Source organism: Ursus maritimus, unplaced genomic scaffold (assembly GCF_017311325.1).
Source record: "Ursus maritimus isolate PB19 unplaced genomic scaffold, ASM1731132v1 scaffold_19, whole genome shotgun sequence".
Classification (NCBI taxonomy): domain Eukaryota; kingdom Metazoa; phylum Chordata; class Mammalia; order Carnivora; family Ursidae; genus Ursus; species Ursus maritimus.
In genome coordinates this window covers 50,323,879-50,343,654 of record NW_024424341.1, presented here as the reverse complement: position 1 = coordinate 50,343,654, position 19,776 = coordinate 50,323,879, and the positions used below count along the sequence as shown (strand labels likewise).

General features: G+C 61.4%; 2 protein-coding genes across 2 annotated transcripts in view; one reads left to right on the top strand and one right to left on the bottom strand.

The window, feature by feature from the left end:
- Positions 1 to 2,598: 2,598 nt before the first annotated feature.
- CAPN12 (calpain 12) lies at positions 2,599 to 13,876 on the top strand. The gene is made up of 21 exons (XM_040633939.1): positions 2,599 to 2,835; positions 3,353 to 3,422; positions 3,548 to 3,666; positions 3,859 to 3,992; positions 4,923 to 5,091; positions 5,847 to 5,921; positions 5,993 to 6,078; positions 6,152 to 6,226; positions 6,764 to 6,927; positions 7,014 to 7,243; positions 7,607 to 7,618; positions 7,759 to 7,967; positions 8,129 to 8,171; positions 8,247 to 8,306; positions 8,796 to 8,853; positions 9,233 to 9,303; positions 9,403 to 9,465; positions 10,120 to 10,198; positions 12,517 to 12,633; positions 12,721 to 12,779; positions 12,866 to 13,876. The coding sequence occupies exons 1-21, from the start codon at positions 2,599 to 2,601 to the stop codon at positions 12,890 to 12,892; spliced, it is 2,157 nt and encodes a 718-aa protein (XP_040489873.1). The 3' UTR covers positions 12,893 to 13,876.
- Positions 13,370 to 19,776, bottom strand: part of ACTN4 (actinin alpha 4) — a 70,681-nt gene continuing 64,274 nt past the window's right edge. Inside the window, exons 13-21 of the mRNA XM_040633938.1 lie at positions 19,607 to 19,715; positions 19,300 to 19,440; positions 19,044 to 19,226; positions 18,819 to 18,953; positions 17,727 to 17,906; positions 16,783 to 16,929; positions 15,909 to 15,989; positions 14,815 to 14,973; positions 13,370 to 14,702 (exon numbers count right to left, since the gene is read on the bottom strand). Coding sequence (XP_040489872.1) covers positions 14,544 to 14,702; positions 14,815 to 14,973; positions 15,909 to 15,989; positions 16,783 to 16,929; positions 17,727 to 17,906; positions 18,819 to 18,953; positions 19,044 to 19,226; positions 19,300 to 19,440; positions 19,607 to 19,715 — 1,294 coding nt within the window. The 3' untranslated portion in view covers positions 13,370 to 14,543. The remainder of the gene's footprint in view (positions 14,703 to 14,814; positions 14,974 to 15,908; positions 15,990 to 16,782; positions 16,930 to 17,726; positions 17,907 to 18,818; positions 18,954 to 19,043; positions 19,227 to 19,299; positions 19,441 to 19,606; positions 19,716 to 19,776) is intronic.

The window sequence follows — 19,776 nt, the reverse complement described above, 5'->3', positions numbered from 1 at the left end:
ACCCAGGCGCCCCCTCGTGATAGTGTTTTAGGAAGATTTTTTTAAATGGCTCGGGTGCAGGCTTAACTTGGTGAAGCAGGAACACTTTATAGCTTGCGGCTTAGGTGAGGAGGCAGGGGTAGACACAGAGTAAACTCGCACCCGATCCCTTACTCCGGGGCTGTGCGGGCTCCCCTACTCCATAGGGAATTGATGTCCGGACATTCCGGCAGGTGCACGCTTGCAGAAGTCATGCCAGCCAAATCGGGAAGGTTTCTTTTGGTTGCTAGTGACAAAGACAAATGGAAATTAAAACTGGGAAAAAGAGAGGAGCAGAATTTGTTGGCTCCTTCAATGTAAAAGTCTGCTTTCAAGCGCATCCGGATTGAAGGACTTTATGCTCATGGGAATCTTTCCCTCCGCGTGGCCTGGCGCTGCTTCGCTCAGCGCGGTCCTCATTCTCAGGCCGGGTCTCCCGACAAGGTGGCCCAGGTTCAAGGTTAAGTCTGGCTACTCGGAGTTTCCATCCCACCAGTTTAGAGGTCCCAGGTAAAGAGGCCCCGCCCTGCATCCCCGGAGATGAACGGGGAGGGGGCGTGGTCAGGACTGTGTTTCTGATTGGCTGGTTCCTGGAGCCAGGGGGCGGGGCCAGCCCTCCCGGAGCCACAGGGCTTGAGAGAGAATAAGAGGCCCATGGATCCCCAAAACATAAAGAAGGAGAGGTAGGGGACGATGGGCTCACAAAGCAACAGACTTCTACTACAGCGGCATCGATGCGTTTTTCTTAGGTTGGCCCAGGACGGCAGGCAGATTTGGGACCCTGGATGTAAGGCCTGAGGCAGGGAGCGACCATCAAGAGAACTCTTGTTTGTGGGGCGTGACCAGAGCCCTGCAACAAGGCAGGCGCTGGGGAGCTAGGACGAGCAGCAGCCGGCAGGGACCTGCAGACGAAGGCCAGGAAGGGCCGGGCAGGTGGCAGTGGAATGGTCTGGAATCACAGGTGGTTGTTTCCTGCCCACTGCGAGATGTCAGGCAGGTTTTATTCAATGCCCGATACAGGGGAGAGGGCTGTGACCTCGCTAGGTGGGAAACGTGAAGAGTGGGGTGGCAGAAGTGGCTGTTAAAATGGCAGAAGCAGCAGCCAGAGGTGACAGGTGACTGTGGATGGGGCCTCAGACATAGTAAGAGCAGCTCATGTTTACTGAGCACCTACTATGTGTCCTGTGCTGCTCTGAACATGTCCCACACATCAGCTTGTCCGAGTCGCACGACAGCCTGCTGAGGTTGGTTCTGTGATTGCTCGCACAGTAGAGATGAGGAAACTGAGGCACAGAGCGCTTAAGTGACTTGCCAAAGACACACTGTGCGAAGTGGCAGAGCCTAGATTTGAACCCTGGCCCTTCAGCTCCTACTGTGGTCGGAGCTCCAAACCACAGTCACCTGTCACCTGCCTCACGTGGCGGGTGTGGGGGTGAGGGCGTGGCTTCGACAATTGTACAGGAAGACATCTTGGTTTATAACCCCTTTCTGGTGGCCACACAGCCGGGGGCTCAGACGATATTTGTTCGTCCATTTGGAGGGAAGGGCACCAGAGGACTAAGGGCTCTCTTGCCACAGAGGTGACAAGGTTCCGCCCATGCAGGCGACACCCCCCTGAGAATGGAAGACTGCTGGGACCCAGACTGGTGTGTTACTGGCCTCTCAGAACCTTTTTTCCAACGGCTCCGGCTTTCTCTGGGGGACATACTGCTCCACTGGACCCTGAGCTGCGTGGGAGTTGGGTCGGGGGCCACGGTCACTGGTGGGCCTGGCTCCCAACCCAGGGCAGGTGGGTGCAGAGTGGACTCTCCACAGTCAGCCCTGTGTGGGGCAAGCAGAATGCTGTCTGCCTCCCCCTCGGGGAAGGGGGAGACAGGGTCCCGGCTCAGGAGCAGTGAGCCGGACGGGCCCCGGGGGACTGGTGCGGGGCACTGAGAAGCTACGGGGCAGAGGGATGGACAGGGAGGCACGCACAAGACAGAAGGTGCAGGGAGAGACAGACACACAGATACAGAGAGAGGGATGGAGACAGAGGGACATAGAGCGACAAAACCCAAAACACACCCAAGGAAGACAAAAGGAGACTCAAGAGATGGACAGAGAGTGAGGCCAAGACAGAAGAGAGACACGATGGCAGAGAGAAACTGGCAGACAGAGAGACAAAGAGAGATGGAGATGCAGAGTAAACGTGCCGCCCTGTCCCCCACTGCCCCCCCCCAGCCCCACAGAGGGACCAGCAGAGGCAAGATGGCAGAAACACACCCCCACACTGACCTCCTTCCAGGTGCTCTCACAGGGGCAGCCGGTCCTCCCTCAGCTCTGCCCGCCTTCCCTCTTGCTGTTGGCCAAGCCCATTAAGCTGCTACCCTGGCCACAACTGAAGGCCCCACGCCCTGGGGAGGAAACCACCGAAGAGGCGTCCCTTGCTCCATGGCACCCCAAACCATCAATTAGTATTAACAAGTAAGGCTCTTTGCAGCCTAAAGACCCCCATCGGGGCTCAGATGGAGGGCAAGCCCCACCCCTGTGAGTCAGGAGGTTAAAGAGCCTGGGGCCAGCCTGTGAGCCCAGAGTGTCCAGATGGCGTGTGGCAGCAGGCAGGTCACCATCCAGCTGGTGGACGAAGAGGCAGGGCCTGGAACCAGAGGGCCGAAGCCCTTTCGGGGCCAGAGATATGAGGCCATCCGAGCAGCCTGCCTGGATGAGGGGATCCTATTCCGAGATCCCTACTTCCCTGCTGGCCCTGATGCCCTTGGCTATGATGAGCTGGGGCCGGACTCCGAGAAGGCGAAAGGGGTGGAATGGATGAGACCCCATGTAATGTATGGCAGGGGGCTGTGGGGGTGCTGGACTCCCGGAATGAGGGAGGAGGGGGCTGTGGGAGGGCTGGGCTTCTGGTCTGAGGGAGGAGGGGGCTGTGGGGGGGGCTGGGCTTCTGGTCTAAGGGAGGAGGGGGCTGTGGGGGGGCTGGGCTTCTGGTCTGAGGGAGGAGGGTCTGTGGGGGGGCTGGACTCCTGGTCTGAGGGAGGAGGGAACTGGGGGGGCTGGGCGTCTGGTCTGAGGGAGGAGGGGACTGGGGGGGGCTGGGCCCCTGGGCCTGAGGGAGGAGGGGGCTGGGGGGGTGGCTGGATATGAGGAGGAGGGCTGGGAATTCCGATTGCTGGGTCTGGGGAGACCCAGATGCCTGCCCACAGGCTTTACAAGCCTCTTCTGGGGTTGGAGGTGCTCATTACTCTGGAGCAGTGAGGGCAGGAGGGGACCCAGGCATTGGACCTCTCAGTCGCTCCTTCCCTCCCTTTCCTGGCTGAGGCCTGCAATCCCCCATGCCCCCCAGGAGTTTTGCGCCGAGCCCCAGTTCATCTGTGAGGACATGAGCCGAACAGACGTGTGTCAGGGGCGCCTAGGTAAGGCCAGATCTGGCAGGCTGTGGCTGGGACCCTGCAGCTCGGCCCCTGGATCCACCCCTCAGGCTCCCTACAGCTCAGTCTCCCTCTTTCCATCCTCACCCTGTCCTCACCTTTCCTCCCAGGTAACTGCTGGTTTCTTGCGGCCGCTGCTTCCCTCACTTTGTATCCCCGACTCCTGTGCCGGGTGGTCCCGCCTGGACAGGGTTTCCAAGATGGCTACGCGGGTGTCTTCCACTTCCAGGTAAAGCTCAGTTCCTCGGGTCGTGCGTGCCTCAGTTTCCCCCATGGTGCCACGGATCTCATAATTGACACTGTCCCCGTGGGGCTGTAATTATCGGACTGGTACGGCAGGGCTGGGTGGGGGTCAGAGGATGGGGTCCAGGCACGGTTGGGGGTTGGAAGCCAAGCCTGGGCCCTGCCCTCCTCCCACCAGCTCTGGCAGTTTGGCCGCTGGGTGGACGTCGTGGTGGACGACAGGCTGCCCGTGCGTGAGGGGAAGCTGATGTTCGTGCGCTCACATCAGCGGAACGAGTTCTGGGCCCCGCTCCTGGAGAAGGCCTATGCCAAGTAAGGACCCTGGCACACCTCCCCAGCCACAAGGGAACCCCAGAGACCCCCAACGTCTGCGATCCTGTAGACACCCTGCCAAGGGTCCCAAACCAAGTCACAGCGCCCAGGACCCTAATGTCACACCATCCCCTGAAGGCCTCCCTCCAAATTATAAATACCTCCCTCTGTCGACATTCCACACAAAACGTTCCTAGAGACCCACCAACACTTACAATCCCTAAGGAGCCTGAAATCTCATCTCTCAGGCCCCAGAGCTCCTGAATCTAAGATTTACCCCCTTGGGGGACCTGTAATCTCAGAAGATCTCTCCTGATCCATTGAGAAACCCAAAGCACCTCCCCAAAATTTTTAAAGATTTTATTTATTCGAGGGGAAGAGAGAGCACAAGTGGTGGGGGGGAGGAGAGGGAGAAGCAGACTCCCCCTGAGCTGAGCAGAGAGACCGAAGCGGGGCTCGATCCCAGGACCCTGAGATCCTGACCTGAGCTGAAGGCAGACGCTTCACTGACTGAGCCAGCCAGGCGCCCCCCATCTCCCAGATATTGAATGTAATCCCTGGAACCCTCAATCTTTGCTTTTCTCCATCCCGTGGCTCTGAAATCCCTGACAAGCCCCATAGAGATCACCCCCAAAGCTGACATGACATCTCCCAGAGACTCAGAGGTTCAGACATAGCCCCCCGGGATGCCCGGAATTCTGACAGAGCTGTCCTATGGTCCCCCAAATGCCACAGTCCTAGTGGCCCAGGGACCACAGGCCTGATTTCCGAGGGCTTCCAGCATGAACCACAGCCCACCTCGGGAGTCTGCAAAGGTCCGGGATAGTCCCTGGGCTCCCCCGACCCCGGGACAGAGGCCCCCAGGTCCCAGGGTGTGTGTGTGAGATGCTTGTACATGCCTCAGCCATTCCCACCCCACACCGGCCACAGGCTCCACGGCTCCTATGAGGTGATGCGAGGCGGCCACATGAATGAGGCTTTCGTGGACTTCACAGGCGGCGTGGGCGAGGTGCTCTACCTGAGGCAAGACACCCCAGGCCTCTTCTCTGCCGTGCGCCATGCCCTGGCCAAGGAGTCCCTCGTGGGCGCCACCGCCCTGGTGAGAGAGTCAGCCGCGCATGGAGACCCCCGCCAGGGCCAGAGCGCAGTCGGGGCTGGAGCGAGGAGGCGGCCTGCATTCTTCTCTCTGTGTTCACTGTTGGCTAGTCTCCCTTACCCATCAAACTCGAGCAAGTCAAAAGGCAACGTATTTGCTCTCCTTGCTACACAAGCTTCAGGCACAGCTGAATCCAGGTGCTTAGCAGATGCGGAGAATGTGTTTTTCTATTTCTGGTTCTGGGTTAGCTTCGCTCTCAGGCAGGCGTTCCCTTCACGGGCACAAAAGGGGACCCCACAGCTGCAGGTCCCTCCTGTCACCCCCAGTGTCTTAAAAAAAAATGGCAAAGGCTCTTAGAATTTCAGCAAAAAGCCGAGGATTGATGTTCATGGGCTCAACCTGAGTCATGCATTCATCAGTGACCTAAGCACTACTCGGTCATTCACTGAGTTGGTCTAATTCCCTCACTCGTTCTTTGCTTAATCCTGTGCTCGGTTACTCCCCGTCCTTCATGTTTCTCTGTCTCTTTCAGTGGGTCCGCCTGGTCTGTACCTCTCTCTGTCCTCTCCATGTATTTTTGTCTTGTCTTCGTCTTCCTCTCTCGTCTTCACTCACCAATCCTAGGCGCTCTTGGAGCCCTGTGTCATTCAGTCGGGCGCACTGGTGGCAGGAGGCCGGGGTGGGGGGTGAGGGGCAGGGAGGAGCAGCCACTTGCTTGAGCCCCACCGTGGCCTCCCTGTCCCCTGTCCCCTGCCCAGAGTGATCGGGGCGAGTACCGCACAGAAGACGGGCTGGTGAAGGGACACGCGTACTCCGTCACAGGCACGTACAAGGTGAGGGTCCCCCGTGAGTGGGCTGCAGGGCTGTCCCGGCGCCAAGCCCCCACTGATGATGCCGCCTTCAGGTGACCCTGGGCTTCACCAAGGTGCGGCTGCTGCGGCTTCGGAATCCGTGGGGCCGTGTGGAGTGGACCGGGGCCTGGAGCGACAGGTGGGATGGATCTGGGGAGGGGGGTGGGGCGCTCGGACCCAACCGCCCGGCCCTCACACCCCCATCTCCCTAGCTGCCCGCGCTGGGACGCGCTGCCCACAGAGTGGAGAGATGCCCTGCTGGTGAAAAAGGAGGATGGCGAGTTCTGGTGAGTAGCCCAGGGTCCCAGCCCTGCCTCTGGACTGGCGCCAGGCCAAAGGGGAGCGGGGAGGGGGGCGAGGCCTGCTTGAAGGGACAGGGGACAAGATCATAGCGAGAAACTGTCCCTATGGTGGTAACTTTGGGGTTGTGTTCTATTTGGGGGAGTCAAAGAAGAATTAGTAATATTAGGGGAACTGGGAGGCTTCGGAGGGTTGAAGGGGGTGGGTAATGGGTAATACGTAGGACAACTGGGGGGCTTGGTGCCATCTGGGCCATTTCTGTAGATTTGGTAACACTGAGGGGCTGAAGGATGTTTGTTGGCAATTGAGAGTCCGAGGGTGAGGGTCTTGATATTTGGGGGCTGAAGGCCAGATCTCCAGGGGATCTGGTGAAATCTGGGGGAGCTGGAAGGCTCTGCAATCTGGGGGTCACTACTATTTGGCGGACTGAGGGGTACTGGGCGCTGTTTAAGGAATGTGGAGGGGTTTGTGATTTGGGGGTCCCTGGCACCCCGGGGAGGGTCCAACCACTGGCCCCTGTGCAGGATGGAGCTGAGGGACTTCCTCCGCCACTTCAACACGGTCCAGATCTGCTCGCTGAGCCCAGACGTGCTGGGCCCCAGCCCGGCCGGAGGCGGCTGGCACACCCACACGTTCCCAGGCCGCTGGGTGCGCGGCTTCAACGCCGGCGGTAGCCAGCCTGGCGCGGGTGAGGCCTGGAGGGCGCCCCCCCCAGAGGGGAGCCAGGGAGGGTGGGCTGTGGCAGGCCGGGTAACCCCATTTCTTCTCTGCCAGAAACCTTCTGGACCAACCCCCAGTTCCGACTGACGCTGCTGGAGCCTGACGAGGAGGATGACGATGAGGAGGGGCCCTGGGGGGGCTGGGGGGCCGCAGGAGCGTGGGGCCCTGCGAGGGGGGGGCGCATCCCCAAGTGCACTGTCCTTCTGTCACTCATCCAGCGCAACCGGCGGCGCCTGAGGGCCCAGGGCCTCACGTACCTCACCGTGGGCTTCCACGTGTTCCAGGTGGGACCCCTCGGCCTAGCAGGAGCCGCAGGGACCAGGGAGCCACGGAGGGCCGGGGGTCGGAGACAGGGGAGAGAGCTGGGGGAATGGCGGCGGTCAGGGGAAGACTGAGGTCCGGAGGGTGCCCAGAGGGCCGGGGTCAGTCAGCAGGGCAGAGGGGAATGAGGGAAAAGGAGGAGAGGCGCGAGGAGCAGGGAAGGTCCTTGAGGGCACACGGGAGCGGGTCGGACAGGGGCCGGAGGGGCAGGGGCTTGACGAGGGGTGGGGGGTGGAATGCGAAGAAAAGCCAAGGTGTGGAGGGGGCTCTGAAGGGTGGCCGCCGCCCCCGCGGGCTCTGACTCGCCTTGCTCTTCCTTCTCACAGATCCCAGAGGAGGTGGGTCTCAGCTGGGCCCCCGGATCGCAGGGTCACCCGGGCCGCCGCCTGCCCCAGGGGCGCGGGCGGGGGGCCGGCACGCGGGCGGGGGGCCGGCGGTTGCGGGGGGGCCGACGGGGCTCAGCCGCCCTGGCCCGCAGCTGCTGGGCCTGTGGGACTCCCCGCGCAGCCGTGAGTTCCTGCCGGGCCTGCGGCGCGCCGACCGCTCGCCCTTCTGCGCCCGCCGCGACGTGAGCCGCCGCTGCCGCCTGCGCCCCGGCCACTACCTGGTGGTGCCCAGCGCCGCCCGCGCCGGCGACGAGGCCGACTTCACGCTGCGCGTCTTCTCCGAGCGCCGCCACACCGCCGTGTGAGCCGGGGGCACCCAGACCCGCCCCTCGGGGCTCCCCGGGCCGGCCAGAGCCCCGGGACCCCCTCCCCCCGCCACGCTCCCCGGGACCCACGCGGGGAGGGGCCCAGGGCCCCGCCCCCACCACCCCGACTTCCCCGCTTCCGTTGTGTCCTTGGCAGGGAGATCGATGACGTCATCAGCGCCGACCTGCACGCCCTCATGGTGCGGGGCCACCGGAAGGGGGCGCGGCGGGGCGGGGGTCCTCTCGGCCAGCGCTGAACTCCTCCCGCCTCACAGGTGCCCTACGTTCCCCTGGAGCTGGGGCTGGAGCAGCTGTTTCAGGAGCTGGCAGGAGAGGTGAGGGGGCGGGACCAGGGCTAAGGGGGCCCACCCCTCCCCTGGGACCCCTTCCTCATCCTGGGGGTCTCCTTTTGCTTTAGTTTCTCCCTGTGCTTAAATCTCCTGACTCTCTACTCTCAAAATGCTCACAGCTAGCTGGTCCCTGCCTCAGGGCCTTTGCCCTGTCTGTACGTCTGCCTGGACCGCCTTCTGTCCCTTCAGGTCCCCTGCCCTGGCTAAGGAGTCTTTCTCCTGTGCCCTTCACTGGCAGCTCTCCGGTTTCTTTCCCAGGCTGGTCAGCTGCATGCCGGCTGTGGACTCCCACAGCCCAGTGCTTCCCCCTGCCGCCCTGACCGCTCTGGGACAGGTCTCTCTCTCCCCCTGGACCGTAAGCTCTCTCTCTGCTGTGCCCCCAGCACCGCCCAGCATGCTCTTGGGGCCAGCGCTGAGCTGTGTTGAATGGCTGCCTAAGTGAATGGCCTCACCACTGGCTCTCTCCCTGACCAGGAGGAAGCACTCAGTGCCTCTCAGCTCCAGACCTTATTAAGCATTGCCTTGGAGCCTGGTGAGTTGGGGCCGGGGTGGACCCCATGGCGCCCCCTAGGTGTGTTAATCCATGATGCTGCTGGGAGTCAGGCCTCGGAGCCCTGGACTCAGCCTGACAGTTTCTTCCCACATGTGGGTCCTGTGTCAGGACTAGTGGCCAAGGCCACAGCCACGGCCGCTCATAAGCTCCCCCCCTTCCCCTAAGGCAGACAGGGAGTGTAGCTGCCATGAGGGGACTTGGAACCCCCTTGGCTGGGTTCAGATCCCTGCTCTGCTAGTTACCAGCGGTCCCTTGGCTCCCTGTGCCTCAGTTCCTGCAGTGGGGATAGTGTAGTCCCTAGCACTTACAGTGACGGCCAGCACGCAGTAAGTACCGGGGTTTTTTTTGTTTCCTGTAGCCAGGGCCCGCGCCCGGACCCCTGGAGAGATCGGGCTCAGGACCTGTGAGCAGCTGCTGCGCTGTTTTGGGGTATATGAAGGGGGCAGTGCCTGGGTAGGGAGGGTGGGGATGTTGGGGCCTCTGTCCCCCTTCTAGAGATACTGATTTTAACAGATGCTCCATCCCCAGAACGGACAGAGCCTCACCCTGCAACACCTCCAGCAGCTCTGGGGCCATCTCCTGGAGTGGCAGGTAAGGTCGGGGGAGTTGCTGGGGCGACCTCCTCCTGGACGGCAAGGCACTTTTACGAATAAGGACATGGGTGCTCTGTGGGCTGACTCAGGAGAAGGAGAACGCGGGCCCCATCATACCTTGGAGGATCTGGCTGGGATGTCCTTGCCCCTTCTGTCCTTCTGTGGCCCCTCTAGGGGCACTAATAGCTCAGGGATGGAAAGTGCCCGTTCTGGTCCCGGGTTGAAATCCTAGCTTCTGGTTCAGCCCCTTTCTGGCTGGCTGACCTCAGGCAAGTCACCTCTCCTCTGAGAGGCCTTTGCTAGTGGAAGGCATTAATTTCCACTGTTCTGGATCCCTGGGAGGAGGAAATGGTCCAAGGCCTCCCTATACTCGCTGTTTGCTGAGCCCTCACGAAGCCCCCTGTGGGTAGAATGTCAACTTGTCCTCATAACCCTATTATATATAATATATATAATAGCTGTTACTATTACTCCCATTTTACAGACTGAAACAGCTTCAGAGAGGTAAAGCTGCTTGCCCAGGGCACCAAGCCAGGAAGAAAGGGAGCTGGGATGGGAACCCAGGCTGACTGGCCTCTGAGGCCTCCTTTCAGCCCTTTTCAGGGTGCATGGGGGCCCGGGGGCTGGGACTGACCTATACCTCCTGGCCCAGGCCACATTTGACAAGTTCGATGAGGACTCCTCTGGAACCATGAACTCCTATGAGCTGAGGCTGGCGCTGAATGCGGCAGGTATGCTGGGAGCTGTCGCGTGGCGGGATCTGCTCCCCTCCCACCCTCCGTACTCTTGCAGGCCTGGCTGGCTGCTCACTGGTGGCCATCCACAAAGCCCAGACTGTAGTTTGTTACCAGCTATTGGCCAGGACTGAATACCCTTGGGAGAGGGAGTGGGGCCTCCTGGAAGGGGAAGATGGGCAGAGCCTGGGAGCTGGTGTCTGAGAGGCCCCAGTCCCCAGGGCACTGTGGTAAAAGGGACTGGATTCCCATGAGCTTGGAATGGAATCCTGCCTCTACTGACTTCCTCCCTGGGGGATCCTGGGCAGGCCACCTCCTTGAGCCTCCATATAAAATGGCTACTACACTGGGTGCCTGGGAGGAGCCCGCAGAATGGAGCCCACGGGGCCCGGGGAAAGGTTTCGGGAAGTCTAGGGAGAGATGGAGTCAGAATGTTGGGAGGTGTGTCACATAGACAGAAATGGAGTCCCAGGTGGACAGAAGCAGAGGCGAGACAGCGAGGATGGATGGAAGGTTGGCACCGCTCATTGGGGTTACTGGGCGCCTGGTGAACGTTCCTGGCATTAGTCTAGGCACAAGACTGAGAAAGTGCCCTGGGGGCGGGGGCTGGCGTACTCGTGGTGCAGACAGACAACAGACAAGTAGAACATCTGGGTCAGATGGTGATACACACTATGGCGGGAAGAGAAAGCAGGTGTGTACGTGGGGGACGGTGTGTGTGGCTGGAGACAGAGGTCAGGTGCAGTCTAGACAGAAGGAACAGCCAGTGCAAAGGCCCTGAGGTGAGAGCATGGGCCCTGCTGGAACAGCTTCAAGGGGCCAGTGTGGCTGCAGGAGGAGGTGGTCAGAAATGAAAGATCAGTGGAGAGAGGCAGTATAAAGCCCATGAGGTCTCACGAGTACCTAGACTCTTTAAAAAAAAAAAAATTTTTTTTTTTTTAATATGTATGAGAGGAAGGAGGGTGAGACGGGTGCAGCATCAGGAGCCAACAGCAAAGGAAAGGTCACGCTGGGTACCGAGCAAGTACCAGAGACTGGACCAGCAGGAAGCAGGCTCGAGAGACCCCTGGAACTGGTGGGCAGGATCAGGGTGGGGGAATCGGCAAGAAAAATGACCTGCTCCCACTCAGCCATGCTCTGCAGCGCCTGTGTTCCCCAAACACCAGCTCTGCTCCTGGCCGGGCTGGCTGGTGCTGGGGATTCCCCGGTGGCCTGAGACCCTTCCCTTCCCTCCCACGGCTTGTGGGCCAGGGGCAGCCAGAGCCACCAAAGACAAGGAAAACTCAGAGGGGTCATGGTGGGGACCGGGTAGGCAGAGGGAGCCACAGGAGGGCGGTGGGAAGAGCAGGGGGCTGGGAGAGGGCTCCCTGAAGGGGGCAGGGTGGGAGGAGCAGGAGTGTTCAGGGCAGAGGAACAGCAGGTGCAAGGGAGGCAAGACGGAGCACGAGGTCCAGGTAGGAAGGGAGGAGGGGCAGATGAGGTGTGGTCTGCGCAGGCCACTAGGCCCTGGGGAGGGGTAGCCAGGAGGTCACGGTCACCAGGACCTACTCAATCAGGTGAGGGATTTCCCGAATACCGGAGGATCCCGGGCGGGACCCCGCAGCAGACGATGCAGAGTGGTCAGAGGAAGCTGAATCTGAGGGGGCAGCTGAGGGCTTCCTGCCCACCCCAGACTCCAGGCAGATGAAGGCCAGAGGGACAGTGGGAGGTCACCCTGCCAAGGAGGGCCTTCGGGCTCCGGGCTGGCCCCCAGCACCTTCAACGAGGCACAGACTAGACAAAGATCCGTTCAATGAATGAGGCCACACAACAGGGGCATAGATGGGTTTTAGGAGGTGGTGGAAGCCTGACATTGTCCTCGAACTGTTTATCTGGACACGCGGGGGAAGGAGGGGCCATTGTGTTTGGCTTTTGAAGCCTATTGAGATTTCCCGTCAGAGGTGATTTCTGAGGTTTAGCAATCATCTGTGATGTGAAGAAACGGACTCCATGTGGCACTGACAAAAATGTTTGGCTGCAAGGAAATTTCTCCAGTGTCTGTTCACAGAAATTAGCCAGAATTTAAAGGAATACTAAAGCGGGCCTGTAGTCGTTCTGTGCCAGATGCCATTCTAAGCTCCCCATCTACCGGCTTCCCACAACCTTCTGGGGTCAGGGCTGTCACGTGCGAAGACGAGCACAGAGGAGTGAAGGGAGCTGCTCCGTGGTGCACAGCTGGGATCTAAGGGGTGGGAACAGCCCCCCACCCCACCCCCCGGAGTAGCGCGTGTCTCCCCCAGGGAGCTGGGCTGGGGCTCACACGCGGCTCGCCCTAGGTTTCCACCTGAACAACCAGCTGACCCAGGCCCTCACGAGCCGCTACCGGGACAGCCGTCTGCGGGTAGACTTCGAGTGCTTCGTGTCCTGTGTGGCCCAGCTCACCTGCATCTTCCGTGAGCACTGCCCTGGTGTGGGGGAGAGGGCAGGGAGTCTCCCACACCCCTGGGGGGGGGTGCGCTCAACCCACCCACTCTGCACAGGCCACTGCAGCCGGCACCTGGATGGAGGCGAGGGCGTCATCTGCCTAACCCGCAGACAGGTGAGTTGGGCTAGGGGGTGGCTCAGGTGGCCAGGCAGGAGTCCCGGGAGGCCCCTGCATCAAGCCGGCGGTCTTCTCTCCCCCAGTGGTTGGAGGTAGCCACCTTCTCCTAGGACCTCTGCACGGAGTACCTGCACTGGAGGAGGCAGCGCTGCCAGGAGCCCGCTTTCCTCCTTGCCCGGCCCGGCCCGGGGTCTGTTCCGCAGGGAGGGTGTCTGCGCCACACCGACCCCTCTGCCTCTCTGCCTGGCACGTGGGGCCGATGCTAAGCAGCGGTTCGGAGCATCCCTGGGAGCCAGCCGGCGCGGGGTGATGTCTGGCCTCACCACTCCACAGCGGGGTGAGGCCAGGCAGGTCCCTGCACCCCTCCTCACCTATAGAACAGGGATGGTCACAGCACTTCTTGTGCAGGCCACACGAGTTAGCACTGGGAACAGTGCCTGGCCTAGAGCGGGTGCGTCATGTTTAAACACTCAGGGGGACAGGGATCTCCCAGGCCCAGCCTTGCTCTGGGAAGAGGTTCTCCCGTGACTCTCCTTAGGAGATGGAGAACACAGACGGGGAGAGAAAAAGAGAGAACACTGAAGGAATCCTTCTTAAAAATATTACATGTTTTATTATCCTGTCCCCAGAAGGGTGGTTTATCCAGAAACCGAGAAAAAAAAAAAAATCAGAATAAACTCAAAAGGGGGGGGAGGGAAGGGAGCAAAACCCATCAACTAACAGGCAGCCAGGCCAGCAGCCCACCCTCCACCTCAGGAGGGTCCCCAGAGACCCATGCCCAACGAAAGACAACAGAGAAAACTCAGTAAGGGGCTGGGAGTGGGGAGGGCAGCAAATCAGCTATGTCTTCATTATGAGAGCAAGAGGCGGCGAGGATATGTTGCTAGGTGAATATATATTTATATAATAAATCCGTAAGTTAATAAAGTAAATAGTAATTCTCTGAAAGTTTTTAATTCCTTTTTTTATAGGATTTTTTTTTTTTTTGTGGATTTTTTGTTTTTGTTGTTTTGTGTTTTTTTGTTTTGTTTTGTTTTGTTTTGTTTTTTTGGTCCTTAGAAAATCTGAGAGATACACATGTCCGGACAAAGCAAGATGTGGGGCCGGCTGGGGGTGAGAGGCTGGTCTGCCCAACCCTATTCCTGTTGCAGAAAAGGGGGGTGCTGAGCTGCACCCCTTCATCTGGCAATCGCAAGTGGTGGGGGGTAGAGGGAAGAAGGGGGGGCGGGGTCCTCTTTCCTGGCGGGCAGCTGTGTCGCCCTTTGCTGGGCCCATCACAGGCCCGGGCAGTTCCTGGACAAGGCACATAGGGCTTTGGCCTGGATGTGGGAGGCCTTGAAGGAACCTCATGGGGGGGCGGAGGGAGGGGCGGGCAAAGGAGGGATGAGGTGTGGGGGGCATTCCTAGGGCCTGGAGGTGACCTGTTTTGCTGTGGTAATCCACTTTCCCCTCCACATAGTTAAAAAACAAAACAACACATCATATATATTTACCAGACCAGAAGCGCTGACCCCGAACTCTCCCTCACCCCTATCCAGGGAGAGGGGGCCGACTGACGAAGAGAGAGGAGAGAGCCTGCCCCAGCCCCTCCCTGCCCACCCCCCCCCGAAAAGACTGACAGAGTGCTTTGCATAGATACAGAGTCAGAGGAATAGGACCTGGGAGGCCCCACAGCAGGGAGAAGGGCAGAGGGCTCCCCCAGCCCCTCCTGGAGGCTGTGAGGAGGGGGGCGTTCGGTCAGGGTTTCTCCAGCGGGGGGCCTCACAGGTCACTCTCGCCGTACAGGGCTGTCGAGAAGGACTTGTAGTCGAGGGCGCCGGGCACAGCGTCGGGGCCCTGATAGGGCGCCATGCGTGCGATGCAGTACTCAGCCTGGTCCGGGGGCAGCTCTCTCCGCAGCTCCTCAGCTGTGATGAAGTTCTGGGGGCAGCAGGGGTGGGACTGTGGGCCACCCCCACCTGCCCAGCCCTGATGCAAGGGCTCCTGCGTGCTGCCCTCCCCACCCCCCGTGCCTCCAAGGTATCCTGCTTACCTTGTCCCCTGCCAGGACCTTGAAGGAGGCGATGACCTGGTCGGCCGTATCTGTGTCGGTGGTCTCCCTTGACATGAAGTCAATGAAGGCTTGGAAGGTCACGAGCCCACTGTGGTTGGGGTCAACCACGCTCATGATGCGGTTGAACTCGGCATCACCCTGCAAGGGGGAGTGGGGTGGGGGACAGGCTGCATTTGAGCTGGGGCAGGAAGGCCGGGCCTGGCCCGGTGGGTGCTCTCCCCATGGAACGGAGCCGGAAGAGCAGGGCCTGGCCCTGGGGCTCACGCCTCCAGGGGCTTTGGCTTCCCCATGCCGAGAGCCCCACTTGCTCAGACCGGGGATGTGCCCCCTCTGCTCCTCCCCACCCACGTTTTTGGGAAGTGGGGAGTTGGGGAATGGATCAAACAGGTCTACTGCTCCTTAGCCCTAGGCTCATGACTTAGCTCTGGAGGGTGGGGAAGAAAGAAAGAGAGAAAGAGAAAGAAAAAGGGGAGGGAGCCAGAGGCCTGATCTCCTCTCTCGGGAGACTTCCAGGAAAGGAGGTGGGTGACTTGGGGTCATCGGAGAGACCCCCGCCCAGCAGAAGCAGCACAGGTGGAGGAGGAGGTGGCTCTGCTGGGGGAGTGTCCCCGAGGAGGCGGTGAGGAGGAGGGGGAGGCTGCGCAAGGAGGGGGGGGAGGAGGAGGAGAGGCACAGCAGCGAGGGGGAGGCAGAGGCTGCATACCAGGCTGTATCCTGTGGAGATAAGCAGAGCCCTGAAGTCATCGGAGTCCATGCTGCCTGTCTGCTTCTGCTCGAGGACGCAGGGACAGCAGAGGAGGCCAGGCCCAGAGTAGGCAAGAGGGGCCGCCCCATGTGCACAGCAGGGAAACAGGACAGTGGCGGGAGCCGGGGAGACAGAGGCGGCCCCGAGAGACCAGGTAAGGGGGAAGGTGTCCAGAGAGACACAGGGCAGGGAGGAGGCAAGAGAGCCAGTGAAATGGCACACACATGGCAAGGGGTGGAATGCGAGAGGGAGGGGAGACAGAGAGAAGGAGAGAGAGAAAGAAGAGCAGTTAATGCCACAGTCCGCTGGGGCCCAGGGGGGCGCGTACCTGCCGGTCATTCTCCACGTCGTAGCCCAGGCTGATGAGACAGGCCTTGAACTCCTCCGGCCCCAGCGCCCCGCCGTGGTCCTGCCGGGCGTCCGAAGGCAGGTGTGCGCGAGGGGCGGTGTGGAGACCAGGCCAGCGCGGAGAGGGGTGAGGGGCCAGGGTCACATGCAGAGGGCAGGGGGAGGGGAACACATCAGGGGGAAACATAGAGTTAGAGGTGACGTGGACAAGGTGATGGCTAGGGACAGCGGAGCAGGGCGAGGGGCGTGGTGGCCTGGAGGGTGGTCTGAGGCTTGCCCAATGCCTCGGCCAGAGCAGGGGTGGGAGCTCTCCTCCCCTCCAGGATTTGGGGTGGGAGATTACACTCCGCCCTATCTGGGACAGCAGGGTCCCGGCCTGCCGGTGCGGAGCTGAGCGTGCACACTCCCGCCCACCGAGGGCAGGCAGATGGCGTGCCGGGTGGGGACTGCAGCAAACTCAGGTGCTCAGGCCTTCCTAATGGGCCTGCCAGACCAGATCCAGCCTTCTGAATCTTTCCAATGCTCAGTGTACGTGCAGACCAGATGCATGGTCAGGTCACAAATCTCGGGGGTGCTGGGGCTTAGACTGTCCCAGGGTCTCCTTGGCAGGTGGGTGAGGACGTGTGGCCCCAGAGGCAGGACTTGGACCCCCCCCCCTTTCTCCTCCTGAGAAGTGCCCAGGTCAAGGTGGTATATCCCTGCACCTGCTTCCGGGGCTGCACCCTGCTGACCCGGGGGGGCACTGTGAGGTGAACGGACAGATGCAAAGACGGAGGGGGCAGGATGGGACAGGGGGCAGCATGGGACGAGGACAGTGGGGAGGGGAGACGCCGGGGACAGAGGGAGCCATTCACCTTGTCGAAGTGGTTGAAGGACGCCCGGAACTCCTGCATCTGCTCCTGGCTGATGCCCTTGGCATCACGGGTGAGGATCTGGTTCTCGACCTCGTTGATGGTGCGGGCGATGGTGGTGAGCAGCTGCTCCCAGCCCACGCGGATGTGCTGGGGATTGAGCAAGGGCATGAATGTGTGCTGGGCGGGCGCGGGGACCGCTGCCACCAGGGGCCTGGAGCTTGGCTCTCCTCGAGCTCTCCTCACACGGGGTGCTCATCTGGCCTGGAGGTGGGCTGACCTGTCTCCCGAACACCAACCCAGCCCCACGCTCTCCCACGCGCCTCATGCCTCATCTGCACGCAGGGAGAGTGGAACGGCCCCTCCCACTGCCTCTGCCCAGCAGCAGGGTGACGTCACATACGACTGCCACCGGAAGCAGCTGACGGCCGGGCCCATACGTGAGCCGCACCCACATGGGAACTGCAGAAATATGGCGGGCAATGTTTAACCAGCTCTCGGGGGGTGGGGGAACCCGGGTTTCTCTGTGGTATCAGCGCACTTGCACGGCATGCAGTGTCACCGTGGACGAGGTCACGCTGCCCAAAGGGTGACAACCAGCCCTGACATGTCAACCTGGCCACGGCGCATGGGTGCCTACGCTGATCTGTGCCCTCCAGCAAGGACGACGCCACTGAGGCCATGGTGGGCAGGGGCCACCCTCCCTCCCAGCTCTCCCAGGAGTGTGTCCCGATGCTGCTCTGTCACGGTGATGGAAGAAATGGTGGGAAGACGTGTAAACACTTGATCTAGCCTTTTTGGTCAGAGGGACAAAGAGAAGACAGAAAGTGGCAGACGCCTTTCCTACTGGTCAAAACCCATTTGGCCTGGAGAGGCCGGGCCTGTGCTGCCACAAGGACCCCTGGTGCGGGTGGAAGGGGAGGCCGGGGGTGCCGGGCGGGCCTCACCTCCATGGTGTAGTTGGTGTGCTTGTTGTCGAAGATGAGGGCCTCCTGGATGAGCTGGTGCTGCTGCTCGAGCAGGTCGAGGTTCGGCTTGTAGTCCACGATGCTGCGCTCGTACCGCTTCAAGTGGTTCAGCTGGTCCTCCAGGGTCCCGTTCATCTCGATGGAGATGCGCCCGATCTCCTGCATGGAAAGCGCGAGCTGCTGGCTGGGGGAGGCCTCTTGCTGGCGTCCCCCTTCCCAGAAGCCTGCTGCTCACTGGCCCCTCCAGGCCCCCCTCCGCTGTACAAGCCACCAGGGGGGAGTGTCTGGGCTGAGGCTGGCCAGGCCTAACCTCAGTGCACACCCCGGACTCCCTGTGAGGCCCAGGACAGCGACAGGCCTGGAAACTGAGGTCCAAACACAGCAACTCCTCACAGGGAGACGTAGGGTCAGGATTTGGACCCAGGCCCAGCCGGCTTCAGAATCCGTGTTCCTGAGCACGAGTACCTGAAGCGTGGCTTCCCACAGTGGCCCTGCGGCTCGGCCTGGAGCCCCACCCCCCGCCCTGGCTCGGTGCCTGGCACGTAGCAAGCACTGTAAGGTGCGCCCAGGCTGTGACCAGCATCCTCGCAAACCTTCCGGGGCTGGGTCCCAAGGGTCACTGGTGAGCCCGCTGGAAGGGTCTGCACCTAGACTACCCTGGTCTCAGCGACACCGGCACTTGCCACGGGGCTGCCACAGAGCAGTGCCCAAAGCATTTGCCGAGGCCATGAAAGGACAGTTTCCATCCCCATTTAGAGATGAGAAAACCCAGGAGCAGAAGTTAAATTGTACCTGAACTCCTGGTCAGCGGGCAGAGCAGAGCCGAGACTCCAACCCTCCCCTACCTGACTCCTCCTGGAAGGTGCTGCCACTTCCACCAACACAATCCCAGACCCTCCCAACCCCCGGAGGCTGTCATCGCTCCTGGAGCGGGGCCCCAGGCAGATCCACCAGGGAGGACCGGGGACCCGTCGCAAGGACCAGGCGGCCTCCCGCGCACTGCAGTTCCCTCTCCACTCTGCCTGGAGAGGCTCTGCTGGGCTCAGCCAGGCTGGGGCGAAGGGCCCTCACCTCCATCTTCGTCTGGATCCAGGGCCCCACAATGTTGGCCTGGCTGGCAAACTGGCGGCGGAGGTGCTCGTTGGACTGCTGCTTGCTCTGCTCCTCCAGGAGGGCGTGGTCCCGCTTGGGCACCAGCTGCTGCACCTGGGGGGGCGGGGGTGAACAAGGGCAGTCAGGGTGGCGGCCCCTCACCCCGCCAGCCCCGCCCCGGGCCCCAGCGCCAGGCCCGCCCACCTTCTCCCACTTGGAGTTGATGATCTGTGGGGTGACGGTGGTGTAGGGGTTGCTGCCCGACAGCTTGATGTGGTTGCTCTCAGCGATCCTCTGCGCCTCCTTGTGGATGGCCAGGATGGCCTCCCGCTCCCTGTCGGCGTCCGGCAGCGTCGACTTGAACTGGTCGTGAGCTGAAATCAGGCCCTGGAAGGAGGAGATGGCGTGAAGGGCCGCCCGGCCCACAGACGTCCCGTGGGCGGCGCAGGTGGGAGCCCACCTCGATCTCCTCAATGGTGTGGACGATGAACATGTCCTGCAGGTCCTCCATGGCGCTCTCCATCCAGTTGTTGAAGGGCGCCGCCCGCTTGGCGTACTCCAGGTGCAGCTGGTCAATGGTCTCCAGCTGCTTCTCCGTTTTCTGGGGCGGGTGGGCAGGGATGGGACAGAGGGGGGAGGTCAGTCGGCGAGCAGGTGGTTGGCGGTCCAGGGCACCAGGGGGTCAGAACGTCCCCTCCGGGTGTCACCCGCCCCCCCACCGGCCCCCAGGGGCACAGGGCTCCGCGGGTGACGTCACCTGCCCTCACCTCCAGAGCTTCCCTGCGACTCTGGGTCAGAGAGCCGAGGGCATCCCACTGGTCGCAGATCTTCTGGCAGCGGGTGTTGACGTTGTGGGAGTCGTAGTAGTCCAGCTCGCTGTGGGTGGGGCACGCGGCCATGAGACCCGGCAGCGGGCAGGCAAGGCCGCACTGGGTCC